The following is a 22,911-nucleotide window of genomic DNA, read 5'->3' on the forward strand; positions in this document are numbered from 1 at the left end:
AAAATCAATGATTATGTTGATTCGAAACCTTTTATGTATAAAAAGGGAAGAGATTTACACAAAGGATTTGGACCATATAGAACATCAAACCGTAGCAGTGGTGGGCAAAAGATGTTTATTCCTGTGTCCCCATAGGGGAAATATTGACAACGTCTTGTCCAGGAGACTGGGTGTCACATGGGTGGAAATGGTGAGGGTCAGAGACAGCAACAAAACCCAGTGGCGTCCGTCCACGGCCTCCTATCCACGGCCGCCACCCCCTATTAATGCGTCCGGCCCCATTCAGGACGCCAAGCGCAGGAATTACAGAGGCTGGGTTTTTTTGAAGCACCTGATTAGAGCCAGAGGCTCTAATAGGCTTCAAAATAGGGTGGGCTCAGGTCACAGAGCACTGTGCTACGAGCCCATCCAGGTGATACAACAGCGAAAAATATTTGCTGTTGAAACACTGATCCTCAATCCGGCCAATCAGAAGCGGGTCTGAGACCTGTTTTCCGATTGGCTGAAAAGAAAAGAGTCCCGATTGGCCGTTGGGAGGAAATGGAAGCAGCCGTGATGACCTGGAGAGCAGGGGAAGGGGTAGCCGCCGCCGAGCAGGGGAAGCCTGGGAGAAACACTGCCCAACGAAGATGGGGTAAGTGCTCCAGACCTGACCGACTGGGGGGGGGGTGCTGCAACTGTTTGTCGCCCCCCCCCCAAAAAAAAAAAAAAGATTACCACCGGCTGCCACTGACAAAATTATATACAAAGAGGAAGTAAGTGAAACTCTCACTAACAAAAAAAAAAAAAAGACTTGATAGAAGCTTTATCTTATCAATTCTACTGGAACTAAAATAAAGTTTTGGCTGAAGTTGCACTTTAATGCTTTAGCTCCCTGCAAATTTTTTGTAGGAAAGGAAAGGTCATAAGCAACTTACATTGTTCTCTCATTTAAGGTCGCTTCCCCCCAGTCACGGTTCACTTACCAGCACTACATTTCCCAGGCGCCTCCATTGTACCAGAATATTCTTCCGCAGTAGAGCAAAGGTCTGCTGGACGAGGCTGGCCTCCCTCCCTGTCCCCGCGGTCATCTGAAAGACAAACATCACCAATTATAACTTTAGAAATACTCCTTGTTGTTGTTTTTTTAACTTGTTTGTTATTGATGTATCTTTATTGTTGTTGTTTTTTGTATTGTTTTTTAAATTTTTGTTGTTTTTTTTGTATCTTTTTTGTTGTTGTATCTTTGTATTTTTTTTTAAATCTTTTTGTTGTTTTTTGTCTCTTATTTTGTTGTGTTTTTTTTGTATCTTTTTTGTTGTAGTAACTTGTTGTTTTTTTCTATCTTTATATTACTTTTTTTAACTGTTTGTTGTTTTTTTTTGTATCTTTTGTTGTATCTTTTTATTGTTTTTAATCTTTTTTGTTGTTGTTTTTTGTCTCTTATTTTGTGTATTATTTTGATGTTTTTTTTGTATCTTTTTGTTGTAGAAGTAACTTGTTGTTTTTTTGTATCTTTTTATTACTTTTTTTAAGCCTTTTGCTGCTGTTGGTTTTTTTAAAATATTTTTTGTATCTTATTTTTTTTTTTTAATCTTTTTCTTGTTTTGTTTTTTTGTATCTTTTGTTGTAGCAGTAACTTCTTGTTGTTTTTTTCTATCTTTTTATTACTTTTTTAAAACTTTTTGTTGTTTTTTTCTATTTTTTTTTGTATCTTATTTTTTGTTATCATTTTTTTTTATCTTTTTGTTGTTTTTTTGTCTCTTATTTTTTGTATTATTATTTTTTTTTTGTATCAGTTTTTGGTGTATTAACTTTTTGTTGTAATTTTTATTACTGTTTTTGTTTTTTTTCTATTATCTTTTTTGTATCTAATTTTTTTGTTATCTTTTTATTGTTTTTTGTATCTTTTGTTGGTGTATCGCTTTATTTATTTATTTATTTTTTTAATCTTTTTTTGTAACTTTTTTTTTTTCTTTTTTGATCAATACAGTTTATTGAAGTTTTAAGGCACATACACACATGCGGTTTTGTATTTCACATATAAATCGTAAAAGGTTACCTACATAAATGAGATGTAGAAGCATCAACAGCATCACAATAAAAGAAGTGAAATAATATGTGAACAGTGACATAAATGTACAGTAAATAAAGTGACATATGACCAGTATAAGGATCAATAAAATAAAATGTCCATATGAGATGAAAAGGGACCACATATAATGGTGAATCCCTGTGGTGAGAGATCCAAAACAAGCATGTGACGATCATTAAAATCTTGAGCAGACTTCAAAGTGAATGGTGAATAACCATGAAAAGACCACCACTGAAAGTACTAGTCTAGAAAGTTTGGACTTGTACAGGTGTACACCTGACAAGCCAATCAAGCTTGGAAGGTAACCAATGAGGCACCAATTCAATGTATGGAATACAGCGTCTGGATGGACGTTCCGTTGAATTCAGCAGAGTAGACACAGCTTACATGCAGATGCAAATCAGCCAAACCATAGATAAAGGAAAGAGATAGGGCACATAGCCTAATACTGTATAGGATATTTATTCCAGATAAAATCATAGGTATTACATTTACATTTGCCAATAGGAATAAAAGCGCTTGAAAACGAGACAATAACTGTGGACCAGCAAGAAATCCCGATGCGTTTCGCCTAAACAGGCATCATCTGGGGTGCTGGTCACCCACAATCACTGTCTATATCTATATAGATGAATAAGCCCCCAAATGAGCAACAGCTCTGGTGTTCCATTACAGCTAATCTGCACTTACTTCCTGTTTCAGACAAGATGGCGTCACCGCTTGAGGGTCAAGTCTCACTTTGGAAACAAGGAAGTAAAACCAGCCTATTGTTTAGATCACTTCCGGGGTATGAGGCAAGATGGCGCGGCCGCCTGTGTTCCAAGCCTCATTGTGATAAACCAAAACAGGAAGTGATATATATATATATATATATAGTATAATAGCAGACTATGTTGAGAAAAGGCATAGGGATGTAAAAGACATTACTGGGGGCTTAAATAAAGTAAAAATATAAAATAAACATTAATAATATGTTAGATGTAATTAATGAATATAAATGAAAAGCATATTTAATGATTAGATATGTGAAAAAAAGGAAAAACTTTTCCCGAATAAAATAAAAACGGTGACAGCCATCTGGTAAGAAGGCCGAATAATATCTCCAGAATAAATAAGGAGATATTAAATAAAATGTGACAAACAAAAAATATGAGAAATGTTCTATAAAAATATAAAATGTTCTAAATACTCAGAGCTGGTACTCACATTGGTTGCCAATATAGTGGTACATAATAAACGCATACAGTGGCATGTATATGCAAAAGTACAAAATGCACATAAGATACAATGTATCATAAAAAATAAAAAAATTTAATTTAATGGATGAGTTAACTTTAATAAAAGCATTAATATTCCACTCTATATTGAGACCGAAGGGGGAGTAAGTCTGAAGCTTATATATCCAGTAGGTTTCCAAATGGGAAACCCCCCTAGTTTTAGCACCCCCTCTCCATGGGGGGTATATTTGTCAATAATGACAAATTGAGAACCTTTTGGATCTCGGCCATGATGTTTTCTGTAGTGTCTAGGTAGATTATGTTTAATGTCACCACCTTTGATTCTTGCAATGTGTTCACCTACCCTTACGGAAAAAGCACGGATAGTGCGTCCTACGTATTGCTTCCCGCAAAGGCAAGTGATCATGTATACTACATGTGTAGTAGCACAAGTATAAAATGATTTGATAGGGTATATTTTATTAGTAGCATTAGATTTAAAATCTAAACTTTTACGTCTCCCATTAACATTATGTTGACAGACTACACATTTTTTGCAAGGAAAGTATCCAACAATATTATGGAAAAAAGGACGTGTTGGAGGATTGATAATATTCGGAGCAATAGTAGCTCTAAGTGTAGGTGCACCCCTAAAGATGACCTTAGGACGTTCAGGGAGCAATGTTTCCAAGACATGGTCATGTCTGAGGACACCCCAATATTGATTGATAATATTCAAGACCTCCTTATGCTGAGTTGAAAATGTGGTAAGCATGGAAAACTTAAATGAATCGTCAGATTCACGTGGAGGTTTGGGTATGAGAAGGGAGCATTTATTTATCGTTGCCAGCTGTTGTATTTCAAGATTGAGTGATGGTTCACCATATCCCTTTTCAATAAACCTCTGTTTAAGAGTAGACGCTTGAGCTAGATATGTATCAACCTCAGTGCAATTTCTACGCAGCCTAAGAAATTGGCTGTGGGGGACAGACTTGAGCCACGATCGGTGGTGACAACTATCAGTGGGAATAAAGCTGTTGCGGTCTGTGCTTTTAAAACAAGTCTGAAATTTAAATTGTACTGAGCAGATTTCAATCTCAAGACTAAAAAGTGTATCTTGGAGGAACTGAACTCATATGATAATGAAATGCCACGATCAATACCATTAAGAATGGCAAAGAAATCCTGAAGAGATTCTGGGGTGCCCTTCCATAGGAGGAGGATGTCGTCTATATATCTGGCCCACAGAACAAGGGAAGGTCTGTGTTCAGAATAGATGACATCCTCCTCCCATTTGGCTATGAAAAGATTAGCGAGGCTGGGGGCAAATTTAGCCCCCATCGCGACGCCTTTTTGTTGCAGAAAAAACTTCTGGTCGAACCAGAAGTAATTGTGTGTGGTAGTGAATTCTAATAATTCTACTATAAAATCCTTCTGTAGGTCAGTGAGAGAATCCTTGCGTTGGAAGAAATGTGTAACAGCCTCTATACCTCTATCATGGGGAATACAGGTGTACAGGGACGCCACATCAGCAGTGGCCATTATGAGGTCATCCTGTACCACAACATTCTCCAAAAGCCTAAGAGTGTCAGTAGTGTCCTTCAAATATGAAGGAATGCGTTTGATCATGGGCTGGAGGTAGAAATCAACATAGCAACCAATTCGAGAAGTAACAGAATCGATGCCACTTATGATTGGGCGGCCGGGTGGGTGGGAAGAATCCTTATGGATCCTTCCTAGGATTGGAACCCTAGGTGCAATAGGTATAAGGTATGCTCTCTCTTTATTATTTAAAATATGTGAGTTAAAACCCTTTAAGATCAACTGGTCCAATTCTTTTTTAAATACTGAAGTAGGATTGTTAGGTAATTCCCTATAAATATCACATTAAATATCACATTAAGTATCCGGTACATCTCATTAACGTAATCTAGACGATCTTGAACTACGATGCCGCCCTCTTTGTCTGCAGGGCGGACCACCAAATCTTTTCTCCCACAGAGTGATTTAAAACCCTCCATGGAGAAAGATCAATCAAATGTTTTTTTTCTTGGGAAGTTTCGCCAAGTCCTTCAAGACTAAGTCCCTAAACATAGAAACAGCAGGAGCCGTAGGAACAGGTGTGAATGAATATAACAGCACACTGCTATCTTAGCTCTTGTTGTTTTTTTTTGTAGCTTTTTTTATTGTGGTATCTTTTTATTGTTTTTATTTGTAGCTTTTTGTAGTTGTCTTTTAATCTTTTGTTGCATTCTGTTTAATGATCCTGAGGCTTATTATTTTCAATAATAAGTTCCGTTCATTATGTAACTCTGCAATGCCACAAGGAGTTTCACTGCCTAGAAAAACAAGAAATTCTCCAGAAACTGGAGTAGAGTAACTTCCCAGGAATGTCACACAGATGTTACTCTCCGCACTTCTCTCAGCAACCAGAACAATGTACTCAATGTAACAGAGAAGTTCCAATGAATGCAGAGCTCTGCGAAACACCAGAAGGGCCCCCCGAGAGGGAGAAGAAATCACCGGGAATCCACCACACACTGGAATATCTGCTGTCAGTGGACTGGCCCTTTAAAGTGTAACTATGACCAGAATGACATACACAATATTACCAAAAGTATTGGGACACCTGCCTTTACACGAACATGAACTTTAATCCCAGTCTCAGCCCGTAGAGTTCAATATTGAGTTGGCCCACCCTTTGCAGCTATAACATCTTCAACTCTTCTGGGAAGGCCGTCCACAAGGTTTAGGAGTGTGTCTATGGGAAGGTTTCACCATTCTTTCACAAGCAGATTTGGACGAGAAGACCTGGCTCGCAGTTACCAATCTAATTCACCCCAAAGGTGTTCTGTCGGGTTGAGATCAGGACTCTGTGCAGGCCAGTGAAGTTCTTCCACCCCAAACTCGCTCATTCATGTATTTATGGACCTTGCTTTGTGCACTGGTCCAAATCATTTGGCGGAGGGGGAATTATGGTGTGGGGTTGTTTTTCAGGGGTTGGGCTCGGCCCCTTAGTTCCAGTGAAGGGAACTCTTAAGGTGTCAACATACCAAGACATTTTGGACAATTTCATGCTCCCAACTTTGTGGGAACAGTTTGGGGATGGCCCTTCCTGTTCCAACATGACTGCGCACCAGTGCACAAAGCAAGGTCTATAAAGACATGGATGAGCGAGTTTGGGGTGGAGGAACTTGACTGGCCTGCACAGAGTCCTGACCTCAGCCCGATAGAACATCTTTGGGATGAATTTAAGCGGAGACTGCGAGCCGGGTCTCACAAATGGGCTTCTGGAAGAATGGTCAAACATTCCCATAGACACCCTCCTAAACCTTGTGGACGGCCTTCCCAGAATAGTTGAAGCTGTTATAGCTGCAAAGGGTGGGCCAACTCAATATTGAACCCTACAGACTAAGACTGGGATGCCATTAAAGCTCACGTGTGTGTAAAGGCAGGCGGCACAATACTTTTGGTAATATAGTGTGTGCGATGCAGCCAGTCAGTAATGAGAACACAGGAGCCCCTCCCCCATAGGACAGTGTTATTCCATGCTGATCCTGCCAGTGGATACATCATTGTTCCACTTCCTGTAACAGGCTGACAACGTTATTCATTCTGCAGTGAAATCGCACAGCAGGGTTGTCACCCTGAAGGGGGGTAAAACCTTCTGGAGGTCAAGTGGTTAAAATGTTGTCACCAAGACAGGAAGTGAGGTGAAACCCCTTAAAGGGGTGCTGCTGGATAGCAGTAAAAGCATGACAGGGGTTCTAATACTTCCCCACTCCATCCGAAACTAAAAAAAAAGTTCCCACATGCTGTTAGTGCCCAGGATGACCCAGATGACACAGACATAGGACGATGTTCTATACAATGTTACATTATTGCCCCACTATTAGATTGTAAGCTCTTATGAGCAGGACCCTCCTAACCCTCTTGTATTTCAATGTACTGTAAATGTACGGTCTACCTTTAGATTCTAGAGCGCTGTGCTATATAAATCTTCTATAATTATAGTAATAATAGTAATTTCCAAAATGCTGTAATTGGTTGGAAGAGTCATTGCACAGCCTGATAACAGTAGCAGCCTTTATTAAAGAAGGGGTCTCCAAACTCCGGCACGGGGGGGGGGGGGGCACTATTTCTCCCACTGACACCAATGATAGGGCACTTTTTCCTCCCACTGACACCAATGATGGGGCACTATTCCTCCCACTGACAACAATGACAGGGCACTATTCCTTTCACTGACACCAATGATGGAGTACTATTCCTTTCACTAATACCAATGATGGGGCACTATTCCTTTCACTGACACCAATGATGGAGTACTATTCCTTTCACTAATACCAATGATGGGGCACTATTCCTTTCACTGACACCAATGATGGGGCACTATTCCTCCCACTGACACCAATGATGAGGCACTATTGATCTTTTATTGAAAAGAATCAAGCAACCAATTTTATACAAAAAACAAAACAAAAACCATAGTACAAATCTTCAACAGAAAGTATTCATATATCAAATGAATACACATCCATGTTCAGAATATATACAATATATACATAATCCATTACCAACACATGTTTAGAAAATGGTTTACATAAAGCAGCAGAGAGGGCCTACGAGGCACAACCCATCACCTATGTACGCAGCCATTTATCAAAAATTAATCAAAAAAAATAATAATCTAGGGTGATAAGAGACAGACAGCCACACCCGGGAAAGAGACTCCTGGCAGTCAGGGAGGCTTGAAACCCCTCCACGCCTTCAACCAAGCCCCCTGACTCCGCTTGTCTCTCTCAAGTAGGGATGAGCCGAACACCCCCCTGTTCGGTTCGCACCAGAACATGCGAACAGGAAAAAAGTTCATTCGAACACACGAACACCATTAAAGTCTATGGGACTCGAACATGAATAATCAAAAGTGCTAATTTTAAAGGCTTATATGCAAGTTATTGTCATAAAAAGTGTTTGGGGACCCGGGTCCTGCCCCAGGGGACATGGATCAATGCAAAAAAAAGTTTTAAAAACGGCCGTTTTTTCAGGAGCAGTGATTTTAATAATGCTTAAAGTGAAACAATAAAAGTGTAATATTCCTTTAAATTTCGTAGCTGGGGGGTGTCTATAGTATTCCTGTAAAGGGGCGCATGTTTCCCGTGTTTAGAACAGTCTGACAGCAAAATGACATTTTGAAGGAAAAAACCCATTTAAAACTACTCGCGGCTATTGCATTGCCGACAATACACATAGAAGTTCATTGATAAAAACGGCATGGGAATTGCCCACAGGGGTACCCCGAACCAAAATTTAAAAAAAAAATGACGTGGGGGGGTCCCCCTAAATTCCATACCAGGCCCTTCAGGTCTGGTATGGATTTTAAGGGGAACCCCGCACCAAAAAAAAAAAAAAAAAACGGCGTGGGGTCCCCCCCAAAATCCATTCCAGACCCTTATCCGAGCACACAACCTGGCAGGCCGCAGGAAAAGAGGGGGGGACGAGAGTGCGGCCCCCCCTCCTGAACCGCACCAGGCCACATGCCCTCAACATTGGGAGGGTGCTTTGGGGTAGCCCCCCAAAACACCTTGTCCCCATGTTGATGAGGACAAGGGCCTCATCCACACAACCCTGGCCGGTGGTTGTGGGGGTCTGCGGGCGGGGGGCTTATCGGAATCTGGAAGCCCCCTTTAACAAGGGGACCCCCAGATCCCGGCCCCCCCCCCCGTGTGAAATGGTAAGGGGGTACTTACCCCTACCATTTCACTAAAAAACTGTCAAAAATGTTAAAAATGACAAGAGACAGTTTTTGACAATTCCTTTATTTAAATGCTTCTTCTTTCTTCTATCTTCCTTCACCTTCTTCTTCTTCTTCTGGTTCTTCCTCCGGCGTTCTCGTCCAGCATCTCCTCCGCGGCGTCTTCTATCTTCTTCTCCTCAGGCCGCTCCGCATCCATGGCATGGGGGGAGGCTCCTGCTCTTCTCCATCTCTTCTTCTCTTCTTTTCTTCTTCATTTTCTTCTCCGGCCGCTCCGCACCCATGCTGGCATGGAGGGAGGCTCCCGCTGTGTGACGGCGTCTCCTCGTGTGATGGTTCTTAAATAACGGGGGCGGGGCCACCCGGTGACCCCGCCCCCTCTGACGCACGGTGACTTGACGGGACTTCCCTGTGACATCACGGGGAATGCCACAGGGAAGTCCCGTCATGTCCCGTGCGTCAGAGGGGTCACCGGGTGGCCCCGCCCCACGTTATTTAAGAACCGTCAGACGAGGAGACGCCGTCACACAGCGGAAGCCTCCCTCCATGCCAGCATGGATGCGGAGCGGCCCGGAGAAGAAAATGAAGAAGAGAAGAAGAGAAGAAGAGAATAAGAGAAGAAGAGAAGAAGAGAAGAAGAGAAGAAGAGAAGAAGAGAAGAAAAGAAGAAAAGAAGAAGAGATGAAGAAGATGAAGAGAAGAGCGTGAGCCTCCCCCCATGCCATGGGTGCGGAGCGGCCCGAGGAGAAGAAGATAGGAGATGCTGGACGAGAACGCCGGAGGAAGAACCAGAAGAAGAAGAAGATGAAGAAGATGAAGGAAGATAGAAGAAGCATTTAAATAAAGGAATTGTCAAAAACTGTCTCTTGTCATTTTTAACATTTTTGACAGTTTTTTAGTGAAATGGTAGGGGTAAGAACCCCCTACCATTTCACACAGGGGGGGGGGGGGCGGGATCTGGGGGGAGGTTTCCAGATTCCGATAAGCCCCCCCGCCCACAGACCCCCAACAACCACCGGCCAGGGTTGTGGGAATGAGGCCCTTGTCCTCATCAACATGGGGACAAGGTTTTTTGGGGGGCTACCCCAAACACCCTCCCAATGTTGAGGGCATGTGGCCTGGTACGGTTCAGGAGGGGGGGCGCTCTCTCGTCCCCCCCTCTTTTCCTGCGGCCTGCCAGGTTGTGTGCTCGGATAAGGGTCTGGTATGGATTTTTGGGGGGACCCCACGCCGTTTTTTTTTTTTTTTTTTTTGGCGCGGGGTTCCCCTTAAAATCCATACCAGACCTTCTGGTATGGAATTTAGGGGGAACCCCACGTCATTTTTTTAAAAAGTTTTGGCTGGGGTTCCCCTTAATATCCATACCAGACCTGAAGGGCCTGGTATGGAATTTAGGGGGACCCCCCACGTCATTTTTTTTTTAAATTTTGGTTCGGGGTTCCCCTGTGGGGAATTCCCATGCCGTTTTTATCAATGAACTTCTATGTGTATTGTCGGCAATGCAATAGCCGCGAGTAGTTTTAAATGGGTTTTTTCCTTCGAAATGTCATTTTGCTGTCAGACTGTTCTAAACACGGGAAACATGCGCCCCTTTACAGGCATACTATAGACACCCCCCAGCTACGAAATTTAAAGGATATTACACTTTTATTGTTTCACTTTAAGCATTATTAAAATCACTGCTCCTGAAAAAACGGCCGTTTTTAAAACTTTTTTTTGCATTGATCCATGTCCCCTGGGGCAGGACCCAGGCCCCCAAACACTTTTTATGACAATAACTTGCATATAAGCCTTTAAAATTAGCACTTTTGATTTCTCCCATAGACTTTTAAAGGGTGTTCCGTGGCATTCGAATTTGCCGCGAACACCCCAAATTGTTCGCTGTTCGGCGAACTCTCGAACAGCCAATGTTCGAGTCGAACATGAGTTCGACTCGAACTCGAAGCTCATCCCTACTCTCAAGCACCCGGATCTTCTCCACCTCATGCAAAATGTCATACACCACCACCTCAACAGGAAGGATTTTAGTGCAAAATAATAGTATATATATAAACAAATCGAGTAAACATACACTACAAACAGCGCTATTGTTGAGCAAAAACATAAAAGTAAAAATCATGCGGCCAACTACGCACAAAAGTAATTAAACAGAGAGGTATAAAGTCTGTGAAGTGACCAGGAAAATGTCCATAAGTGATAATATAGCTGAATCACAGTGTGCGCCTTCCACCGGTCAGTACGATTTCACCCTGTGTTGACACTCTCCCCCTAGGGGGTCAAACTCACCAAATCTGTAAGTTAAAAAAGCCTCCAAGAGAAAAAGATCTCCTTATCACATCACTCTCAGTACCACTCCAGGGGGTTCAGGGGGGGTCACAACTCCAAACAAATAGATAACAAAAAAGAGAAAGTGTGCACATAGCGTAATACTGTTTATTAAGATGAACCCCACAATCTTTCACAAAACACCCCTCAACCAATATACGTACAAAATAAAAGCAGTCAATCAAGCAAATAGAGGTATTGCGTATCACCGTTCCGAAGATCAGCCGGCTCGGTATCCAGGGGAACGAATCACTTCCTGGTTGTGGATCAGGCTGTGGTGGAGCGCATACCTCACTTCCGGCGTCGTGTAAGCCACGCCCTGACGCGTTTCGTCATATCCTGACTTCGACAGAGGGCGTGGCTACACGGCATATTGAGAGGTTTATATCGCCCGCCCCAATCCTAACCACCAATCACAGAGCATCCAGCCCGACGTCAGGCGCACGACGTCAGACAGGAAACTCAGCGGCGGCTCAGTACAAGGAAAAAAGGGGGGGCGTACTCAACCTCACTGCACATCTCAAATGACAATGACGATGTGCCAGGATCCATGAGCGATCGCTCATCTCATAAACCCACACAAAGCACATGCCTATAAAGTCACCAGCCGGCATACGAAATATTAAACAAATGGATGCCGCTGCAGTTGATTAAAATAGACATGGTTACATGCACTATAAAGAAAAAACAATAATAAACATAATAAGATCATAATGGTGTAATAGACGCTTGCAAACTATGATTGAATAGATATTTTCAAGCGTAAATCATTGGGCAGTATGTATTAAAAAACACATCCACATAACAGGGTATGTAGGTCAAGTTTAGACTGATTAAGACAAACTAAAAAGCATTTAAAATTATGCGTAAATAAAAATATATATATCATTCGAAAATGACAAAATATCACACACATAGAGATTAAGCATCATAATGGGGGTCATAGAAAATAATTGATATTATAAATACATTGACATTAGTTAAAAAACTCTATTTCAAGAGATAATCATTGCTCATATAATAGACACTGTCACCGTTAAGATTGCTACAGAAAAAAAAAAAAAAATCAAAAATGAATTTAAGAATCACTAATAAAACAATTGATGTCTAGGTCAACGTTTAACCCCTTTGGCGATAAAGTGTCCACCAAAAATATCCACTGGGTCTCTCTTTTTGAGAGATCACGGACCAGATTGGAACCCCTCCATTTCGGTTTAAGATGGAGAGACACGTTGTGGTCTTTAAAGCCCAGTTTGATATTGGCTATATGTTCTGCAATTCTTATTCTCAAAAGCCTTTTTGTGCGTCCAATATAAATCAGACCGCACGGACATTGCAAAGCATAGACCACATGCGAAGTATTGCATGTGATGAATTCACCAATAGTGAATTCCCTACCATTAGAAGTCGACATAAAATTTTCCACAGCCCTAAGAGGCCTGTTGACCTCTCTGCAAGCCCGACATCTTCTACAGCTAAAAAAGCCTTTTCTATCCCAGAAAGTGGGCAACCTAGACGGAGGGTCAAGTACTTTCTGCACTATTTTATCGGCAAAACTTAGCAACCTTCTATAAATAAATTTAGGTCTATGTGGCAAGACTGAATGAAGAACTTTATCCATCAGCAAGACATGCCAGTGGGCCGAAATGATGTCCTCCACCTCCCTATACTGGGAGTGGAATTCTGAAATAAAGCTCCATTCATGACTTTCTCTAGCCGTTGAAAGGATTTTATGCCGAGTGCTGACCTGACTCCGTGCGTTCCAGGTGAAATAACGGACTACTAGGCTAACTAAAAAAAGTCTATCCAAACAAAAAACCCCACCAGTATTGAATGCTCCGTACACCCACTCAGCATAACCCAGCCTGGAGAGGAAAGGAACACTGAGGGCCCGCCCCACCTGTTTGTACACCTCTATGTTAAAAGGGCAACGAAGCAGAAAATGGTCCATAGTCTCCTCCTCACCTGCACACTCCTCCCGAGGACAGCTACGATCCATCCCACTGCAGAATTTCAAATTGCCCCAAACATAGAGCCTCCCATGGAAGCACAACCAGGCCAGATCCCTGAATTTAAGGGGGACTCTATCCAAATTAATCAGTCTTAACCCTGCCCTCAAAAATGGGCCTGGGCAATCCCTTAAGGCCAGTGGGTCATGAAAGACTTCGCTCAAGACTCGACTCGTAAAGACTTTCCTTGAAACCGATCTGAGATCTTCGGCCGACAATTGCCACTGCCCCAGTAACTTCAGGCACGGAACGACATAGGCTGGTAGCTGACCACGATGACCCCTGAGATTCTTCACTTGGCCACCTTCTTCCCAAAGTCGTAGAAAAGGCCTAAACCAAGATCTAAATATGCCTACCGAACCAGGAGGTTCTACTGCAAGCATATTAACAATGTTAAACTTGAGAAATAGCAGCGAAAAGAAAAGAACTCGGTTGACCATACCTAAGCCACCCTCCCTCCTAGATAGATAGGTGACATTCCTCTCGATGGGGTTCGGTCTGTTCCCCCACAACATCTGGAAGAACACACTACTGACCATATCATAGAGAGACACTGGCAAGATGCAGACAAAGCTGACATACAAGAAGATCGGAATCAGGTATGTCTTAATCAGATCAACCCTTTCCCTCATAGATAACGTCCATCTTTTCCAGCTGACCACCTTAGTATTGGCAATTTCCAGTCTGCCTTCCCAGATTTTGAGGCCATAATCGCCGGGTCCAAATTCAATGCCTAGAATCTTAATTCTTTCTTGGGGCACTGGAAAGGTGTCCGCGAGATCAAACCACTCACTTTCCTTTCCCATCCAGAAAATTTCACTCTTTTCCTGATTCTTCAGAATACCGTGATGTCAGAGAGACCACCTCTTCCGCTTCACCGTCCCACTGACAATCAACCAACAACTGACACATCTTCCGCATAGGCTACAACCCTCAAAGGCGGCTCACCTGGGAGCCCCACTGGTACCCCACACAACATGCTGCTCTCTAGCCTCCTGATGAAGGGGTCGATTGCAGACACATAGAGCAGGGGACTCAGGGGACAACCCTGGCACACCACAGAGCCAACCCCAAAGGACTGCCTAACCCATCCATTAACAAGAGGAAAGCTTTCTGCCCCCTTATACAAGACTTTTAACCAATCGACAAAACCATCGGCAGACCGTACTTACTAAGGAGCAACCACAGGTACTCATGGTTAACACGACCAAAAGCTTTTGCCTGATCCAATGTCGGCAAATACTTCCCCAACCTGCAGCCCTGCATCGCTCCAAGGCCTCCCGCACAGCTAAAACCGCTGTGAAGGTGCACCTACCCTGGACCGAACAGTGCTGGTGGCGAGAAAGCAAAAACTATGCTACTGACGATAGGCGCCAGAAAAAAATCTTTGCCAGTATCTTTCTATGGACATTAAGAAGGCTGATGGAGCGCCAATTCTCAATCATCGAAGGATCTTTACCTTTTGAAAGAAGAATCACAGCCAAGTGCCTCATGGAAGGGGAAAGCATCCCCTCAGCAAGGCAACTGTTAAAAACCTCTACCAAATGTGGGGCCAGAATAGACTTAAAGGCTTTGTAAAACTCAGCCGTCAAGCCATCCGGTCCAGGTGACTTTTTGATGACAAGCTGTTCAATTGCCCTTATCACCTCTTCAACTGTGATCTCCTCTGCCAAATTCACCAATGGAACATCTCCACCATTTAGACCTGGAGTAGAATCTAAAAAGCTTTCCATCTTGTCACGGTCAAGTTCTTTCCTCCCAAGAAGGTCGGCATAAAAGGACCTCACGACCTCCAGAATCCCTGACCTGGACTTTGTCAAGGAACCTGTACTATCCTTAAGGCCAACGACCGTTTTAACAGCTACACCTTGTTTGCAGTTCTGGTAAGGGTCAGGCGAGTGGTACTTCCCATAGTCCCTCTCCAGAACCAAAGAGGCATGCCGGTCATATTGACACTTCCTGAGAAGGAGTTTCACTTCGGAGATTCCCGCAGGATCCAGGGCCATCTTAAGAGCATTATAGGCCCCCAGGCAATACAGTGCACTGGGGCCCTGTCAACACAATCACGCATGAGAATAAAAATGCAAATTATCAATAAGGCTATATTTATTGGTACTTCCAACAAAATCAGTGTTGAAACATTAACACAACGTTTGGACAATATAACACAAGCTTGATGGGAACAGTGGCTGCGTTTAATGGGCACAGTGGCAGCTTTTGATGGGCACAGCTTTTGATCGGCACAGTGGCTGTTTGATGGGCACAGTGGCAGCTTTGATGGGCACAGTGGCTGTGTTTGATGGGCACAGTGGCAGCTTTGATGGCACAGTGGCAGCTTTGATGGGCACAGTGGCTGTGTTTGAGGGGCACAGACAGCGGCTGTGTCTGATGCAGGACTTGAACTTACTTAAGTGTTAGACGTACTTGAGGCCGCCGGCCTGGTGCGGTACAGTGTGTCACTCACAGCAGAGCAAGGCAGCGCCAGCTATCAAGGGCTGTCTTTCCGCTCCGCTCCCTCTCCATGCTGTCTGAAGAACATGGCAGAGGTGGGCGGAGCTTGTTCACTAGCCGATGGGGCGGCCGCGGCATGCTAAGAATGCTGGGGCAGCCGCGGCCTCTGACTGACGTCACTGGTTGCTAGCTGGTGGCCGGCGATTCTAGCAAGTGAGCAACCAGTGCAGTCAGTCAACTTAAGCAGCAGATTGCAGCGCTGAGGGTCGGCCCAGGATGGGGCCCTCCAGGCAAGTGGGGCCCCTGGGCAACTGCCCAGCGTGCCCAGTGGAAAAAACGGCCCTGCCAGGATATCCTCCTCTCGAGAAAAGAATATCCAGCTTCCTCTGTAAATGTTGGTAGGTCATGTATATATTAAACTGCTTTCTATTGGCTAGGCCCCTGAAGAATCTAGCGATCCTCTTTTTGGTCAGCTCCCACCACTCAGCCTTGCTGCTACAAAAGTCCAGGATGGTCACCTGTGCCTGAAAGAATTCCTCAAAGGATTGTCTATCATGTTCTTCCTTGAGTAGTGTCGAATTCAATCTCCAGATGCCTTTACCCCTCTGAGGGGCGTCTGAAGCATTCAGGACCACAACATACAGTGGTTAGAGAACTCTACTGCCTGCCCCACGGGGGGTGAGAAAGCAGAGGTCTCCTTGAAAAAAAAAAAAACACCTATCTATCCTACTCTGACTACTACCTCGATGAAAGGTGAACCCAGTGTCATCTGGGAGGTGCTTAATGTGCACATCCACAAGACCAGCATCACTAATCATACTATTTAAAAAAACGCTATCATATCCCAGCCTGTCCTTGAAGTCCTTCCTGTCCTTGGGCCTAGTTACTGTATTAAAGTCACCTCCAAAGACCACTTGCCGGGATGTAAAAAGAAATGGCTTGATCCTTGTAAAAAGGCACTTCCTGTCCCACTTTGTGTGCGGCCCATAAACATGAATTAGGCGCAGGTCCTGCCCTCCCAAGAAGGACGTCTAAGACCATACATCTCCCAATCTCCACCTCAATAACCCGCCGGACAGTTACCATGCCGGTTTTAAACAATACCGCCACACCGCCGCAAGGCTCAGCAGCAAGAGACCAGTAACATTTCTGCATCTAATTGGCTGAACAATAAGAAGGCCGTAGAACGAGCTCTTACTGACTTAATGCTGGCGACATTTATTGTCACCACTTTTAACGGAGGGGGAACCGCCATTTGGGTTATTGGGTGGATTGCTTCTTAGCTCCCCTCTGCTGCTCATCACCAGAAGCCTCTCTCTTTCTTGAGGCCGCCTCAAACTCCATTTCGAAATCATAAGTTCGCTCCGAAGAAGCTCCAGATGAGGAAATATCCCACTTAGAGGACCTAGATGACGGTTGGAGACAGCCACCGGAGCTTCCCGTCCCCACCGCCTGCCTCTTCCGCCTCCCAACCTTCCATCTCTCCTCCAGGTACTGCAGGTCAGCTTCAGAGATGCCCTCATCTCTTACTTTTTTCTTTGAAGTCTTTCCACAAGACTTCTTTACAGAGGAAGAAGCAATCTTTTTAGTACTCGCTATTTGTCCTGGTGGGGGGGGGGGGGGTGTTCCCTTTGAGTCAGACTTAGGAGGGGTAGACTCCTGGGGGGTAACTGACTCGGGGAGCACAGACTTGGAAGGTTCTGACACAAGAGGAGAGGGTACAGTAGGCTGGGGGGACACAGAGACAGATACAGAAGGAATATTTACAGACACAGGAGGGGTGGCCACAGGAACTGGGGAGGGATCCTGAACAGGACCAGGGGAGTCAGTCACCGCAGAGGAGGATGATACACCAGGGGCCTCACCCTCTAACCTGTCCAGGCCTTGACAAGTCATCAATTACCTCCTTCTCCATATTGTGCCAGGCTTCAGGACATCTGCTGTAGGGGTGACCAAGGCGCAGGCACAGGTTACACCTGATCATCTGGGTGCAGTCCTTAGCCATATGACCCTGACCCCGACACACTGAACATATCAAGGCTGAAAAGGAGGAGCTCAAATGCCCCTTTTCTCCACAACGGTGACACAGCTTCGGCTGACCAGGGTAGAAAATAGTCATCCTATCCCTCCCTATGAAAGCTGAGGAGGGCAGGTGACAGACAACATTCCCATCCCTGGCCAACGCCAACTTGACTGTTACTGACCATCCCCCAGTTCAGATGTTATGCTCATCAAGGATTTTATTGGGCTTGGTCAAAACCTCCCCATAGTTCCTTAACCAAACCTCTAGATCCTGAGCAGGAACACTCTCATTAGTGAGGATAATTGTGATCTTTTTTACTGTTGACCTCTGAGAAACTGCAACTGGGGCCAGACCTTCCCATTCAGGTCTCAACCTGCACCGAGCCTTATATCGCTCCCAGAACAGATCAAGACCCTCTGGCCTGGTGAAGCTAACCGTATAATCCCGTGTCCCAGCTACATGTATAAAGGCATACAGGTCATTTGCCCCAAAACCCATCTCCAAAATCAAATCCACTACGGCACGTCGCGCTGTAGGGACTGCACCACCTTCCCATTTCAGAATGACTACATTACGTCTGGAACCCCCAGCAGAAGCCAGAGACCCAAGACCAGATCCCGGGGTGCTCAAAGTGGTAGGCTGCAGGGGAAAACGCTTGGGAGCGGAGCTACCAGGAGCAGAGCGTACCACCTGAGCAAACGTAGGCTTATCTGGACCAAGGGCCCACACTGATGTCACATTAGTCTGTACATTATTATTATGATTATCAACTGTTTGAACTGAATTGGCAGAATCTGTAGCAGGACGATTGTCCATCACACTGGTACTGGGGTGATTGTTATCTGTCACAGAAATATTCAATTTCCCATCAGGAATGGTCACAGTTACTGCTGCAATACCAGCTGTCTCCTGATGCTGCGCTGTAGAGTCTTCATCAGCAGTGGGGCAAACAGCTTTGGACTCAGCTAAAGAAGGGTTAATGGGCTGTGCTGACACCTGTAGTTCCTCTACAGAAATGAAATTTTTTAAATGTAACTCTTGCTGCACTGCAGCATCAGCAACTTCTCCTTGAAGGGCCCTTCTCTGCATTCCATCATGGTCACAATGGTCTCCTGATGGTCCACACGGACTTTGGCCAATTGGACCTCTGGATCCATGGATCTATGCTTCTGGCTGTGTAAGCCCTCACACTGCCTTCGCAGACGCTTCAGCTCCGCTCTGAGCTTGTAAAGCTTGTCCCTCTCCCTATTTAGGACCTTTATCCCGGCCACCACTCGCTCCCGAATGGCCTCCGAGCCTTCATCCTCACCAGGGGCAGAGAGATCGGCTTGTACAGAGGAAGGCATGTCACCCGACGGCCCAGGAGATGGCTGAGAGCTTCCAGTAGGAGAGGCCCTGCTGGCCTCCATGGCTTCCCCAGAAAGGAGCTGGGAGAGATTTCACCACCACTCCCCTCTCACACGGATCACCTGGAGGAGCTTCAGAGACACCTTCCTCCTGACACACCTGTGCTCCAATGATGATGGGGCACTATTCCCCCCACTGACACCAATGATGGGGCACTATTCCCCCCACTGACACCAATGATGGGGCATCATTCCTCCCACTGACACTAATGTTGGGGCACTATTCCTCCCACTGACACCAATAATGGGGCACTATTCCTTACACTGACATCAGTGATGGGGCACTATTCCTCAAACTGATACCAATAATGGGGCACTATTCCTTACACTGACATCAGTGATGGGGCACTATTCCTTACACTGACATCAGTGATGGGGCACTATTCCTCAAACTGACACCAATAATGGGGCACTATTCCTTTCACTAACACCAATGATGGGGAACTATTCCTCCCACTGACACCAATGATTGGGCACTATTCCTCCCAAGATGGGGCATTGTTTACCCCCACTAATGCCAGGACATTTTATACTCCCACTGGCCACACTCTGGCCCCCCTAAAGTCTAAAGAACAGTATTTTGGCCCTTTGTTTAAAAAGTTTAGAGACCCGTGCTTTAAAGCATAACATCTCCTGGGCAGGAAATCCACTTACCTTGGGTGTCGGAGAGGATCGCACACAAACGGCCACCCCGTTCCTCCTATACCACCATCTGTTCTATCTTTTCCTCATCCAGCACAGCGTCAGTCTGAGGAAGTCACATGACCGGGACACAGATGTGTCTGATGTTGGCTCAGATCCCACAATCCTCTCTTGGGTCGCTGTTCTCATTTTTGTGTGAGCCGAGAACATCCATCAGAGACAATTCTCATATTGTGTGGACCTCCAGCCCAGAACCGTCTTCCACCATCCCATCCACATTCTTCATCTGATGGTTGGATGGATGGAAAGCAGAGGAAGTCAGGATCCCCTCCCCCCTCCCAACCCCCCTAAAGGGGGAACTAAACCAAAGATCTGAACTTTTGCACAGATTGGACAATCTACAAGGACTGGCTGGCTCTGTGGTCAGCATTGTGCAAGATACAGAAGATAAGAGAGAACCCAAATACCAATTGTCCCAATTACTGTATGGGGGGGGGGTCCTTAACCTTTGACCACTATCTGGATCTATGAATGATTTTTGCAAACCAGTGTTATTTATTCAAAGCTGTGTTTTCATAAAATTTTATTTTTATTATAGTATAATAATTCTAATTAGTTTTATTTCAATTCATGTTATTGTATATAGCTGTGGTCTCCAAACTGCGACCCTGGGGCCAGATGTAGCCCTTTGCTTGCTTTTATCTGGCCCTTGGGGCAGTATTTCATCCACTGACACCAACAATGGGGCAAAATAACCCTCAATGACACCAACAATGGGGCCCAATGACATCAGTGATGGGGCACAATTTCTCCCAATGACACCACCGATGGGGGACAATACCTCACAAAGACATCACTGATGGGGGACAATTCCTCCCAATGACACCACCGATGGGGGACAATTACTCACAATGACACCAACAATGGGGGACAATTCCTCACAATGACACCAACGACGGGGCACAGTTTCTCTCAATAACACCAACAGTGGGACCCAATGACATTAGTGATGGGGCACGATTCCTGCCAATGACACCAATGATGGCGGGCAATTCCTCACAATAACATCAATGAGTGGGGACAATTCCTCACAATGGGCACAGATTCAATGACACCAACAATGGGGCCAATGACATCAGTGATCGGCACAATTCCTCTCAATGACACCAACAATGGGGGACAATTCCTCTCAATGACAGCAACAATGAGGGACAATTCCTCTCAATGACACCAACAATGAAGGACAATTCCTCACAGTGACACCAGCGATGGGGGACAATTCCTCACAATGGGGCACAGTTTCAATGACACCAACAATGACATCAGTGATCAGGCAAAATTCCTCTCAATGACACCAACAATGAGGGACAATTCCTCTCAATGACACCAACAATGAGGGACAATTCCTCTCAATGACACCAACAATGAGGGACAATTCCTCTCAATGACACCAACAATGAGGGACAATTCCTCCCAATTACACCAACAATGAAGGACAATTCCTCACAGTGACACCAGCGATGGGGGACAATTCCTCACAATGGGGCACAGTTTCAATGACACCAACAATGACATCAGTGATCAGGCAAAATTCCTCTCAATGACACCAACAATGAGGGACAATTCCTCACAAGGACAACAATGATGGGGCACAATTTTTCTTAATGACACCAACAATGGGGCCCAATGACACTAAGGACGGGGCACAATTCCTCCCAATGACACCAATGATGGAGCACAATTGCTCCCAATGACACTAATAATGGGGCACAATTTCTCTCAATGACACCAACCATGGGGCACAATGATGAAGCCCAATGACAACAACAATGGGGCATGATTTCTCTCAATGACACAAACAATGGGGCCCAGTAACATCAATGATGGGACACAATTATTTTTTCCCTAAAAATTGCGCTTGTGAGACCGATTGCGCCAATTCGATGTGACATAAAGAATTGCAACGTCCGCCATTTTATTCTGTAGGGCAGTGATTCTCAACCCCTCTAGTGCTGTAACCCCTTGATAAATTTTCCCAAGTTGTGGGGACCCCTAACAGTAAGATTATTTTCGTAGCGTGGGTTGTCGGCACCCAAGGCAAGACAAGTAATTTGCGCCCCTAACCCCCCGACATTTAGCGCACTTTGAGTCCCTTCCACTTGTACAGTATTAGAACCCCTCATGGTACATTTTAGGATGTCTCACTCTTTCTATTTGCTCTCCCTTCTTTCCTTTTTATCTCTCTTTATCCTAATTTCTTGCCCCCCCCCCCCCCCCCATCCCTCTCTCTAGCCATCTTTCTTATTCTTTCTCTCCCCTTTTCTTTGTTCCTCCCCCTCTTTTCCTCTCCCTTCCATGTATTCTTTATTTGTATTCCTTCTCTTACTCCTTGGTGGGGGGAATGGGATGAGTGGCAATGCTGGGGGGAGTTCGGATCAGCTATCTTAGGTGCTCTCAATCTGATCTGAGAACTGTAGTGGGGACTTTTAATGGCAACTCTAATCACAGGTAGTGTTACTCACTGTGTCTCTGACTTTGTGGTGTCTCGTAGCAGTGACACCTATGCGGAAATCAGGAGATGGGGTCTCCTCCAGCCCCTCCCACTTCACGTTTCTCACCAGTCAGCTGACCTCTAGTCCAGAGGAGTAACTAGAACCTTCAGGGCCCCGGTGCTAGAAACCATGATGGGCCCCCCTGCCCCCCTTCCATCCGAGCCCCGGGCTTCCAATTTTGGGGGGGTGTCCATGGACATCCTCCCAAAACTGTGCTTCCTGCATGACTCCTGGGACGTGCATCCAGCGCAATCACAGCGGCCCTTTACCATGTGATCAGCTGATCACATGTAAACAGACTTGCCGGTTATCTGCAGCCCTTTCCTCCCACGCTGTGTCTGTGAGAAAAGGACTGCCGTTAACTGTCAAGAATGTCAGTAAATTGTTTACACTGATAAACAGTGCCCCAATCATCAGTGCCATGTATCAGTGCCCATCAATGCCACCTATCAGTGCC

General features: G+C 44.9%; 1 protein-coding gene across 2 annotated transcripts in view; it reads right to left on the reverse strand.

Annotated features, from left to right (window-relative positions):
• Positions 1 to 20,212, reverse strand: part of LOC141113849 (ABC-type organic anion transporter ABCA8-like) — an 85,723-nt gene extending 65,511 nt beyond the window's left edge. Inside the window, exons 1-2 of one of the 2 annotated variants that reach the window (XM_073607169.1) lie at positions 19,915 to 20,212; positions 966 to 1,070 (exon numbers count right to left, since the gene is read on the reverse strand). In XM_073607169.1, coding sequence (XP_073463270.1) covers positions 966 to 1,070 — 105 coding nt within the window. In that variant the 5' untranslated portion in view covers positions 19,915 to 20,212. Of the gene's footprint in view, positions 1 to 965; positions 1,698 to 19,914 lie in introns of those variants that run through there. The other variant, XM_073607168.1, reaches the window with a different exon arrangement.
• Between the last annotated feature and the right edge of the window lie 2,699 nt (positions 20,213 to 22,911).

This window comes from Aquarana catesbeiana, linkage group LG12 (assembly GCF_042186555.1).
Source record: "Aquarana catesbeiana isolate 2022-GZ linkage group LG12, ASM4218655v1, whole genome shotgun sequence".
Classification (NCBI taxonomy): Eukaryota; Metazoa; Chordata; class Amphibia; order Anura; family Ranidae; genus Aquarana; species Aquarana catesbeiana.